Source organism: Brachyhypopomus gauderio, chromosome 16, assembly GCF_052324685.1.
Source record: "Brachyhypopomus gauderio isolate BG-103 chromosome 16, BGAUD_0.2, whole genome shotgun sequence".
NCBI classification, from domain to species: Eukaryota; Metazoa; Chordata; class Actinopteri; order Gymnotiformes; family Hypopomidae; genus Brachyhypopomus; species Brachyhypopomus gauderio.
In genome coordinates, this window is record NC_135226.1 from 11,288,423 (window position 1) to 11,302,138 (window position 13,716).

The 13,716-nt window shown below is 42.2% G+C and overlaps 1 protein-coding gene across 1 annotated transcript in view; it reads right to left on the reverse strand.

The window, feature by feature from the left end:
- dpf1 (double PHD fingers 1) overlaps positions 1-13,716 on the reverse strand; it is a 38,405-nt gene that overhangs the window by 19,640 nt on the left and 5,049 nt on the right. The window contains 4 exon segments of the mRNA XM_076975889.1: positions 2,021-2,148; positions 3,257-3,364; positions 4,669-4,829; positions 7,622-7,651. Of these exon segments, the coding sequence (XP_076832004.1) occupies positions 2,021-2,148; positions 3,257-3,364; positions 4,669-4,829; positions 7,622-7,651 (427 nt within the window).

Sequence of the window (13,716 nt, forward strand, 5' to 3'; positions counted from 1 at the left end):
TACAGATCAACACTCACACAAACACTCATCACACTGTATTTTCTGAGATATCCAGCATTTATGATAGTCAAAAGAGAACAGCTAACACCAGAACATAAAATACATGGGTTTGTCACCATAAAAGAGTCCCAGAAAAAGTCCCAGACATTTACAGTAGCCACTGTCATCAGACACTGTTGATCCACATCAGATCCTGCTGCTGTGGAAGGATGCCTAGGAGAGCCCTGTCAATCTTTAACGGTGTAAAGCACAACAACTATATTCAGAAACACTAATTTATTGCTCTTGTAAAATATTTGATCAATGTGCTATTGTCCCTTCATTATATGTCTGTTACATTTAAATAAAATCTTTAAAATCTAATTTTAGAGCATAATATTATTATAATATTATAATATTATTTCCTGATGATTGGACAATAATTTGAAAGCCACCCAATAGCTGAGGTCTGATTTTAGGGAGGACAACAAGTTCTGAGAGAAAGCCAAAGCTGGAGCAGGGAGGTGTCCCGCATGGGTCTGGGGACTCGGTGTGGGGACTCGGTGTGGGGACTCGGTGTGGGGACTCGGTCTGGGGACTCGGTCTGGGGACTCGGTCTGGGGACTCGGTCTGGGGACTCGGTCTGGGGACTCGGTCTGGGACTCGGTCTGGGACTCGGTCTGGGACTCGCAGATGGCCTCTTCATTAAGTGCTAATTGGCTAATTGTCGACTCCTGGGACAGACATCACATGTGGAGTGTGCGCATTCACATATGTGTGAGGAATCAGGAAGGCAATGCTGAGAGTGATGACAGCTCATCTGGGCCTGGTTCACTTACACACACACCCACACCCATACACCCACACTCACACACACACATACGTGTGTGTCTTTATGCACTAACCCACTTTCACACGTAAATACATGCATGTCAAGTGTACGTGCACTCACAGTCTCTCTCAACACTGTCAATATAATGCCCATGTCTCACTTTGTCACACTCACACAAAACAGACGCGCACTCTCACACACTCCCTAACACATTTTGAAGTTAACGAGGAAGTCAGCCAGTAGGGGCGTGTCATTGCTGCGGGGAATGGTGTCATTGCAAAACAGAGACACAGACACTAAAGAGAGACTGCAAAAGGAGAGGAGGGACGGAGAGAGAAAGAGAGAAGCAGAAAGTGAGAGGGCAGATAAAGAGTTGGAGAGAGGGAAAGAACAGGACAGAGAGAGAAAGAGAAGGAAAAGGAGAGAGCCAAGTACACAGAGTTTTGGAAGAAGGCAAACACGAACAAAAGTTCAGGCAGCTGAAGGCACCTTTTTATAGACCCCTATATGAGTGTACACATAACTACAGTTCTATATGAGTGTACACAAACTACAGCTCTATATGCGTGTACACAACTACAGCTCTATACGAGTATTCACAGACTACAGCACTTTGAGTGTACACATAACAGCACTATATGAGTGTACACAGAACTACAGCTCTATGTGTACACAGAACTACAGCTCTATATATGTACACATAAATACAGCTGAGTGTACACACAACTACAGTTCTATAAGTGTACACAGAACTACAGCTCTATATGAGTACACAAAACTACAGCTCTATGATGATTGTACATATAACTAATAGCTCTGTGTGTTCACAGAACTACAGCTCTATATGAATTTAGACATAACTACAGCTATTTATGTGTACACATAACTACAGCTCTCTGTAAACATAACAGCACTATATGAGTGTACACAGAACTACAGCTCTAAATGAGTGTATACAGAACTACAGGTCTGTATTTGTACACATTACACATAACTACAGCTCTAGAAGTATACACATAACTACAGCTCTATATGAGTACAAAGAACTACAGCTGTATATGAGTGCACACAGATCTAGAGCTCTATGTGAGTGTTCACAGAACTACAGCTCTATATGAGTGTACACAGAACTACAGCTCTAAATGTGTACTATACTATAAGCTGAACTACAAATGCAATATTAAAGTCACAGTTTGCTCATACGCTTACCTGACACTCGCTCATCGCTTCTTCCTCCTTGGTCTCCACCTTCTTATCTAGAGTCTCTCCACTAAGCAGAGACTCCAACATCGGACCCTCTGGAACACCACCCTCCTTCTTCAGGGCAGCCTCGTAGTCTGATCACAAAGAGGCCCACATAGGCACACACACAAATCATGGCTTCCTCTCCACACCATTAATGATACCACCATTACACACATCCAAACTTCCCAGACTTATTGGATGATTCAAGATTGTTTATCATACCTCCTAGCCAGCCTTCAAATTGTATGTACAATCATCCATTAAATTACACCACAGAGGTTATACACCTTCCACAAAAAAGGCAGCATCACCATCAGTGCATCCAGGACACCCCACACTTTCATCCTTACCAGCATTAAACGTCTCTGTGTACACCCCACACTTTCATCCTTACCACCATTAAACGTCTGTGTATAGCCCACACTTTCATCCTTACCACCATTAAACATCTCTGTGTACACCCCACACTTTCATCCTTACCACCATTAAACATCTCTGTGTACACCCCACACTTTCATCCTTACCACCATTAAACGTCTGTGTATACCCCACATTTTCATCCTTACCACCATTAAATGTCTCTGTGTTCACCCCACACTTTCATCCTTACCACCATTAAACGTCTCTGTGTACACCCCACACTTTCATCCTTACCACCATTAAACGTCTCTGTGTTCACCCCACACTTTCATCCTTACCACCATTAAACGTCTCTGTGTTCACCCCACACTTTCATCCTTACCACCATTAAACATCTCTGTGTTCACCCCACACTTTCATCCTTACCACCATTAAACGTCTGTGTACACCCCACACTTTTATCCTTACCACCATTAAACATCTCTGTGTTCACCCCACACTTTCATCCTTACCACCATTAAACGTCTCTGTGTTCACCCCACACTTTCATCCTTACCACCATTAAACATCTCTGTGTTCACCCCACACTTTCATCCTTACCACCATTAAACGTCTCTGTGTACACCCCACACTTTCATCCTTACCACCATTAAACGTCTCTGTGTTCACCCCACACTTTCATCCTTACCACCATTAAACGTCTCTGTGTACACCCCACACTTTCATCCTTACCACCATTAAACATCTCTGTGTTCACCCCACACTTTCATCCTTACCAGCATTAAACATCTCTGTGTTCACCCCACACTTTCATCCTTACCAGCATTAAACGTCTCTTACCAATTTTGAACTCGATGGGACCCAGGCGTGGATCATCCAGGATGTTTAACCGCTTTTTCTTACGCCAGCAGCGTGCCGGGTAGGTGTAGAGCTGCCCTGGAGCCACACCTGCACGCCAGAACAAAACCCAGGAAAGTAGGCTGCAATTTCGCCCTTACCTACGATTTGTCCATTTTTACTTTAAAAGTGTAAGACACCTGGTTGTGTTTCACCAAACCCACAAAACAATGCACGGAAGCCTGCCTTTACCATGCACACCCATACTCCACACACACACACACACACACACACACACACACACGCAACAACATACATACACTACTCACAAAAAGTTTGAACATTTGGCATTTGGGTGAAATTAATGGAAAATGTAAAAAAGTTTACACTACAGTGATATTATACAAATATAATACACAGTAGTGGATACACCCCAAAACATGTCAATGTCTCAATAACTTATGTGTCCTTGAGCATCCATTACAGCATGACAATGGCATCTCATGCTGTTTACAAGTTGTCTTATTGTCTGTTGAGGCATGGCTTCCTACTTTTCCTGAGGGGCCCTCGGGTCATTGAATTTGTGGGGTACAGATTTACGAGCCTCTACATGGTGACTCAGCAGATCCCATTGGTTTTCTATGGTATTCAGATGTGGAGAAAGTGCAGCCCACTCCATCTGAGGTACCCCAGTCTCCAGCAGCCGTTCCCTAATGATGCGACCTCAATAAGCTGGAGCATTGTCCTCCATGAAGATGAAATTAGTCCTGCGATGTTCATGCAGAGGCACAATACCTGGATTAATTATGTTATTCAAGTACTATGGGCTTGTCACAAAGTGTAGGACAGTTCTGTATTGACTAGACACACCTGCCCACACTAACACCACCACCACCATCACCGCTCGTCTGGTGACAACTGGCTGATGCCTAGTGCTCTCCTTGATATCTCCAACATTGGTGGTGGCCATCATGTCTGCTCAGCATGAATCGACTTTCATCAGTGAACAGCTCTGTGACCTGCTGGTCCCTTGTCCAGCGTAAATGCTTCCTGGCCTGATGGCCTGACCTGTGCCTGGTGGTGTGGTCAGGTACCCTAGCAGGTCATCTAGCACTCAAACCACTCTGATGTAAATGGTTTCAAATGGTCTGACAAGACACTTGAGTGTCTCTCACCTCCCTTAAATGTGCCTGGACTTGTGTGGCATTCATCATCCGGTTCCACATTGAACAGCTGGACATGTGCATTCAAAAGTTTAGAGAAGATCACATTAAGTTCACCTGTAAAGGTTAGAACGCATTTTAGGTTCATCCTGCAATTTCACCCAAAAGCCAAATATCCCTAACTTTTTGTGAGTGGTGTACTGTATATATTCATCAACACACACACACTCACTCATACACAAAAATTCTCACCTGGGCCTCGATGGGTCTTCTCCATCCATATGTAACAGTTGCTCTGTGCCACACCTGTCTGCGAGTCAAGGAAGGGCAGACGCATGGAACGCTCTGCACAAAGTCGTGCGTTGTAGCTCCGGCAGTGTTCGATTGCCTCACGGTAGAACTCTTCACCCAGGCTGGGGAGAGAATTGCCAGATTTACCTCACATTCTAATTTACGTGACTTTCATTTTTACCTCACATTTAGATTTACTTACATTCACATTTACATCACATTCAGGTTTATTTCACATTAAGGTTTATTTCACATTCGGGTTTACTTCACATTCAAATTTACATCACATTCGGGTTTATTTCACATTCGGGTTTACTTCACATTGAGTCTGTCAGAGTGAGTTTGTTTGGTTCTGTCCCAGTCCTCACACAAACCACTTCTGAATTATTTGGTACTGTTTCCATCTTGCAGCTGCAGGCAGTTGTAATTCCAGGCGTCAAACTCACACTGCTTGACCAGGAAAAGCTCCCTCAGCCACTCGCTCTCTTCCATCCTTTTTTTCTACACAGATCTCACTCCACACATTTCACATCTTTCTTGAGTTTTTCAAGCTCGATCCTTAAACATAGCCAGGCTGAAGGATTTTTATGCTTTCTCTCACTAGTCCATTTATTTCACTTCCTCACTCCATAGAAATGCCAGCCATTAACACAATACTTACCACTAACACTGTACTAACCACTAACACTATACTAACCATTAACACATTGACACATCTGAGCACAACTACAGCATGTTGTGAGTGTTGTTTTTTTCAACTGTAATTTTCTTCTCAACACTGACTTTCAATAGATACCTCTTCCTACTTAACTGACAAACCTTCCTATTTAGTTCAGAAAGATCTCACACATTCCAAGGTCTATTAGCATGAACCTAAAAAATGTACCATCAGCAACCAGTTATTGTCTGGAAAGGGTGGTGAGCATCCAGCACTCATGTGAAGGAAAACGCCCAGTCAACATTTCACTTTCTATCAGAGGGGAATGAGGTTTGAGCAAGGATGCTGAGGTATGTACTGTAAACATAGTGAGGGTGAGGAGATTATATATATATATATATATATATATATATATATATATATATATATATATATATATATATATATATATATATATATATATATAGGGTGAGGAGATATATATATATATATATATATATATTAGTGCTGTCCATTCCAGGTGCCGCGATTAAAAGTCCTCACCAGGATTTTGCTCAGGCTTCCTGGATTGTGTTGATTCCACTAATTTTACCTGGATTGCTAATTAGAAAATCTAGCAAGCTTGAGCAAAATCCTGGTGAGGACTTTTAATCGTGGCACCTGGAATTGACAGCACTAATATATATATATATATGTTATATTATTAATAACTTAGTGCTCATAGCTACCAATAGCTAAGGCAGTTGATCATATCCTGACAAGAAAAACCATTAAGAAAATAGCTGGGGGAAAAGTATCTGAGATCTATTGATCATCCAGAATACTTGAGATTTAACTGTAGAGACTCAGAGCAAGAAAATGATGAGCTGAAAGAGGCGAAAACACAACATGCTAGAGATGCACCACAGCTCACTGGGAAACAATATGAAGCACAGAGGTTGTAGCCAGAGTGAAGAAGGAAGCAACATTGCATCATGCACCAGTGAATCCACGGCTAACCCAACCCCTGGGAGAGAGACTGACGTGGCCTGAGGTGGTGGTGATGTAACTGTGAATGCAGTGGACATCACGACTGGGGAACCGACCCGTTCTCTGCCCGGCGGGACATGGGAAGACCGCCCTGAGCTCAGTGACTCCCCCTCTCGTAAATATGGATCTCAGCTCTTCCCCGGACAGTCAAAGCAAGCTGGAGCGTTAGCAGGTTTATCCTCGGACTGCTCTGTGCAGGATATAGTGCTCTGATCTCTAAAGCCCTGAAACTCTTTACATACTCTGACTTCACCTTTCAGTTGTTTAACTAACCTCCTTTAGCATCAAAAGTATTTTTAAACACCCAACAGTACCAGTAATACAAATAATGAAAGAAATAATAGCACAAATCCACCCCCAAAATGTGTGTCAAAGTCTAATGTAACTGTGGCACCTGAAGGCTTAATGAGCATAGGTAAGGAGCATAGTTAATAAGCATATGTATGAACATTGGTAATAAGCATAGGTAATTAGCATAGTTAAGTAGCACAGTTAAGGAGTGTAGTTAATAAGGATCATTAATGAGCATAGGCAATGAGAATAGTTAATAAGCATAGTTATGGGGGATGGATTTGGAAATGTGTGTCCTTCCCAGCGTAGCTTGGGCAGAAGCTTCAGTTGTGGGATGATGAGAGTGCAAATCAGCACCATCTGAGACAAAGAACCGAACCTTCACTAGCACAGAGACGAACCCAAGAATAAACACCCAAGTAAGGAATTAGACAGACCAGAGGACCCCAAGGGACACAGGCCAGCACATTCGGTGACTTTACAGACACTATAGAGTCTACTGCTCTACTAAGAGATGCAAGACACTTTGTATTTTACTTTCAAATCAAGTCCAAACAATATCTGCCTCATTTTTTCCTTACAAAAAAACCCCCACTTGCATTCACCATAAACAGCAGTTCCTTACAACGTCACATTATTTCAGCATATTTTTTGTCCATCCCTTCTGTTCAAAGCATATACCACAATAAGATGCAACATTTATCGTACACTCTGTTTGTCTAATTGTTCATTGTTATAAGAAGCTGAGCAGAATCAGTGTAATTACTGCTCACTGAAATGCTCAAGAAAGATGCGGGGCGTTGGGAGAGAGACAAACACCCTTATGTCTCCGTGTGAACTTCTCTGATCTACTGAAGACAGCTGGCGCTCTGGAGTGAAGCACTGCTAGCTGTGTGAGCGTGACTGCCCTGATCTGTGGCACTGTTGTGAGCATACCTGTTCTTTATGACAGCTCCACTTGATTGCCTGCAAATAGAATCACAGAGGAAACATGATGAGAGAATGAGAAAAACCACTCAAACCAGTGCTGTGACTCCAGGAGTTATAGTCGAACACACCACCTCTATTATAGACATCATTAATTATGTTGAACTGAAATGCTTTAGTCACCAAAATGCATTCTTCAACAAATTTTTAGGATTTCTGCAAGACAGTGTTGTGCACCTTGAGGTATTTTGAAGGGACTTGATATGGTGGAGAAGGGAGCGAGGTTGGGCGAGGTTGAACGAGGTTGAGTGAGGTTGATGGTAACAGAGGGGAAAAATCAATAAGCAAGCCCAGGCCTGGAGCAGGCAGCCTGAGTTTAACTTCATGCTGAGGGGGGTGAAGGAGGAGCCCCCCCCCCCCCCCCCACCACCACCATCACCACCCTCCCCCCATCCCCCAAGGGAGCAGACTACTACACGCTCACGTATTTAGCATGTGAAAGTGTTTCTCCAGCTATTTATTTATGAGTATGGCTGGAGTTTGAGGGGTAGAGCAGTCAGAGTGTGTGTGTGCATGTGTTCATATGTGTGTTTGGGTTAGTAGTCTAAGAGCCCTACTGGGTCATGGGAGTTCGTTTTAACAGTACCACTCGGGAAGCACGCCAAAAAACGCCAAGCAAGAAAAAAATTATACATCTATTTTTGTCATCTTGCTCAAAGGCATACATGTAATTTCATACACAAGGCAAGGTGCTTTACAAATTATAGTATAGTATAGTATATGATTTTTACTGAAATACTAATATGCAAATCAATACCAATATGCAAAATTAAAAGTTAAAACATTAAACCATGTAAAAAAGAAAATAAAATTAAAGACCTAATAAAACCTAACAAGTGTGCTTAACTTCTATGGATAATAAAACCTAATAAAAGTGTGCTTAACTTCTATAAAGATAATAAAACCCAATAATGGAGTGCTTAACTTCTATAGAGGTAATAACACCTAATAAAAGTGTGCTTAACTTCTATAAAGGTAATAAAACTCAATAAATGTGTGCTTGACTTCTAAATAAATAATAAAACCTAATAAATGTGTGCTAAACTTCTTTAGAGATAATAAAACCTAATAAAAGTGTGCTTAACCTCTATAGAGATAATAAAACCTAATAAAAGTGTGCTTAACTTCAATAGAGATAATAAAACCTAGTAAAGGTGTGCTTAACTTCTATATAATTTTGCCTTCTTGTTTAGGAATGATCTTCAGGTATGAGGATTTTTTCTGACAGTGTATTCACACACATACCTAGCACTGGATCAGAACCCAAATGGGGACCTCAGTCTGGATCAGAACCTGAATGTGGACCTCAGTCTAGGTGGGGACTGACTGGTGATTCCTCAGTACTGAACCTGCTGACATGACCTACTCATAGTTCCTTTACTCCTGCTTCAATGTTCTGAATATTCATGTGAATTAGCAGAGCATCCCCACTATATTATGACTTACAGAGTAACTTCATCTCTGTGTCTATTATGATTTATAGAGTAACTCAATCTCTGTGTCTATTATGATTTATAGAGTAACTCAATCTCTGTGTCTATTATGATTTATAAAGTGACTCCATCTCTGTGTCTATTATGATAATTTGTTCATGAGCACAGCTGAACAGTGTTTCCCAGAGAAGGACTGACTGCCATTTTGAGTCTGGATCATCCCAGACTGCTTCCTGCCACCCAGGGCCCTCTTTGCTGTCTCTTTGCCCCTCTTTGTCCCTCTTTGCCCTCTTTTTAAATATGTACAAATATCTAATGTGTCCAGTAACTGAACTCCATGCTTTCCCCACTATACATGTAAAACAAACACATTTACTTCAGTAGGTATTTCAACATCATTAGTTATCTTTAAAAATATATATACTTATTTTTCCCTCGCTGTTTCTTTAAATGAACCAACCTGAACCAAGATACAGTACTTTACTTTCCAAAAGTAAAAATGACAGAATATTTATTTCAGAGTATTTATTTAAAAGGATATATAATTTCTGGGTTCTTTTCTCCTTAATGTAGGTACACATTCTATCCCAATACACTCTCAGCAAAAACATCCCTGCTATGGTACATGGTATCAGTGACTTACTTTAAACTGACTGCAGTTAGAAATTATACCTGTAACAGGTGAGCTGTGCAATGCCAGAAGACATTCCAACCTGGGTGGTGACGTAAGTCTGAAAGCACCTGAAACAATATTCTGGCCAATAGGCCAGCTCAGTATTTCTCAGTGTTTAATGGGGTGGTTAATCTCCAAAAGACAATCAACTCTGTGATTTGAAAAAGAAACTTCAGAGCAGATGCAGAGCAGTAATTCTCAAAGCTGAAGAGAGTTGATAAAAAAAAAATATAGATACAAAACAGCTAACCCAAAACTTACCCCCAAATGCCCCCTGCCCTTTTTCCTGCCCCCCCCAATGCCCCTCCCCTCTTTCCTGCCCCCAATGTCTGTCCTCCAATCTTGCACTTTGTTCCACAGGTCAGTTCCACGATAATAAGTTGACAGCTGTAGAAAATGGCCGCTCTCAGTTCAGTTGCTTCTTCACACAATCTCATTACATTATGCTGCGTCTGTGTGCCCTTGAAAGCTTGGTAAAGTATTTTGCTGCAGGATGTTGGGGAAGTGACGATATGGTGAAAGGCAGTGAAAGCAGTGTGCTCATCATGTTACCTGCTTCCTGACTGAACTGCACTCTGCAGGATTAAAGGTTTACACAGAACCTCAGAATAAATAAGCAAGAATAATTTTAGAGAACAGTTCACTTTGAACACACTCTAATATATTTTCTCAACAAAATGTCTTTACAGCATGTTTCTGACAAGACTGTTGAGAAAAAAACCCAGGAAAACCCAGAGAACATCTCATTCTCTTCTCAGCACCACTTACACAAGCAGCACAGATCAAATCCAAAAACATCTTCAGCAATTACTCTTGTGCTTTGATTACATTAGAGTTCATTATATCCCACAATTCAAAGTCACAATGGAGTGGCAAGACCCAATTATTGCCACACAAGTTGAATACAAAGAAATAAGCAACCAAATTTTAATTCAACTCTATTTCAATTCTAATTCAACAGCTTCTGTCAACTCAGACAGCTATTTTAGGCCCTGTCTACATCCTTCGGGGTTAGTTCTCAATGTCAAAATCATGCACAACAATGTGCAACATTTAGACAGGACACACACACAAATTGACAATTTTACATGAATTCATGAACAGCACGCACACACACAACTGAAAACTAACACTGCAACAAAGAAAGGAAGAATGAGCTTCCATATTGGAATGTATCTTTGCCAGATAAAAAATAGAGACAGAAGGAACGACACAGAGTATAAACAAAGGCAACGATTGGCTAAGCGCAAAGCAAACCAAAGGCAATGATTGGCTAAACGCAAGGCAAGCCAAGGGGAAAGACTGGCTAAAATCAAAGCAAAGCAATGTAGGTAGCAAATAGCTAGAAGCATCCGAGCTGCCATTGGCAAGCAGAAAAATTATTCTCAAAGGTAGCAGCCGACAGACACACACACACACATACACACACACATAGAGCAAGCAAGAGAGAGAGAGAGAGAGAGAGAGAGAGAGAGAAAGAAACACAGAGATTCTCTCTCCTGCATCCTATTTTAATCTAGGCCAGTAAAGTGAGTTTGTTCAAAAAATGGACAATGATTTGACCCCAACTACATCACCCAGTGTAAAGGTTCCAATTACTCTCAATTAACAGGGCATTCTCTTTAACAGAATAAGAGGGCTCCCTCTAGAGGAGATGGTTTGTCAGTAGAACAGCTGAAACTTCACTTTGGTAAACGACAACAAGGTGTCTTTCAGCTTAAATGAACAACAAAATCCCCCCCCCCAAAATATGCATAATGTATGGTATCTTCAGCTACAATTTAGGGAGTGACATTATTATTTACAATGTTTAAGTCTACAATGTAAATCTCAATATCTAACATAAATAATAAAGTTCTTAGCATTTTATTTATTTTTTCTTTCAACATTCAATATAAAACTGAATCCAAATTGCATGGAGTTAATAAAATAAATATATGAGGCTACACCACTTTATCAGTGTTGTCCAGAGGTGAGCTAGTTAATTATTTCAGACGTAAGTTAGCATGATTCTGCTACACTGCCAGCAGGGAATGTTCTGTGTGTATGATGGTAGCCATGTTAAACATTTGGATGTGTTACGTTACTCCCATGACCACACCAGTTCTTCCTGCAGATCCACAGGTCATGGCCTGTGCAGTTAACCCTGATGGAGAGGCAGTGCACGCTGGTGCCATTCACCCTAATGGAGTGCACACTGGTGCCATTCACCCTAATAGAGTGCACACTGGTGCCACTCCACCTAACAGGAGTGCACACTGGTGCCACTCCACCTAACGGGAGTGCACACTGGTGCCACTCCACCTAACGGGAGTGCACACTGGTGCAGTTCTCTGTAACGGAGTGCACACTGGCAGCCGTTCCCATAAGCTGGGTGTATTTAGAGGGGCATTGTGCAGGCCCATCCCCCACAGCTGTGAGATTACACTATCCAACTCTCAAGCACGTCCCCCTACCCACCACCACCACCACCCTTACACACCACCACCATCCCTATACACCACCCCCTACACACCATCACCACCCCATCCATATCACCACCACCCCTACACACCACCATCACTACCCCTTACACACCACCACCCCTACACAACATCGCCCTCTACACATCACAACCACCACCACCCCTACACACCACCACCATCCCTATACACCACCCCCTACACACCATCACCACCCCATCCATATCACCACCACCCCTACACACCACCATCACTACCCCTTACACACCACCACCCCTACACAACATCGCCCTCTACACATCACAACCACCACCACCCCTACACACCACCACCATCCCTATACACCACCCCCTACACATCACCACCCCTACGCATCATCATCCTCTACACATCACAACCACCACCACCACCCATACACATCATCACAACCCCTACACACCACCACCACCCCCTTCACATCAACCCCATCCCTACACACCACCACCCCTATGCATCACCACCCCCTACACACTACCACCAACCCCCTACACAACATCACCACCCCTACATACCATCACAACCCCTACACACTACCACCAACACCCTACACACCACCATCACCTCCTACACACACCACCACCCTCTACCACCACCCTTATATTACACCACCACAGCCTACACACCACCACCCCCACACACCACCACCCCTAAACACCACCACCTCTCTACCTTCCACCCCCCCTCACTAAAGTCAAATGATTTATCTCATTTCGTTTTCATCTTGCACTCTATCCTGCTCTACCCCCTCTCTCTCTTTCATTCTCTCTCCCTCATCTTCTCCCTCCTCTCTCCCTACCACCTTCTTCTATCCTTCTTTTTCTCACTCCTCCTCTCCCTTTATATCTATCCCTCTCTCCCTCTATCCCCCTCTCTCGCTCCCCTCCTCTTTACGCTGCACTACTGCAGTTCCCTGAAGATAACCACCTTACTGAAACACAGTCTATCCTCAGCATTGCACTGCTCAAGTAAATATTCCAGCTATCGATTATTTACAGTCTAACACACAGTTCATACATATGAGAATATTTTAATCAGCTTTTATCTTTACGTTGATATAAAAACTAAGAGGTTAACAGTGAAAATGTTTCTAACTCACAATCTTTATACCTCAGTTTTAATAAATAGGAATTTTATATATTTGTAGTATAGATGAGCAAACAAGTATATATAAATTCAATAAACTGTTAAATGTTGTATATGCTATCAGGTTGTAGTGTACATTTCAGTTGTATGTATTGTGTATTCACAAAGAACCATGGTGCAGAACCCCATATACACAACTATGCTATACACTACACGTAGAACAGTTTCACCCAGTATCAACCAGCTTTACCTAGTACCAGCTAGCTTCACCCAGTTCAGACACAGTGTCACCATCAGTGTTCGTTATATAAATATGCTTCTATTCAGAATTCTCATCTCTGGAAAGAGATCCTG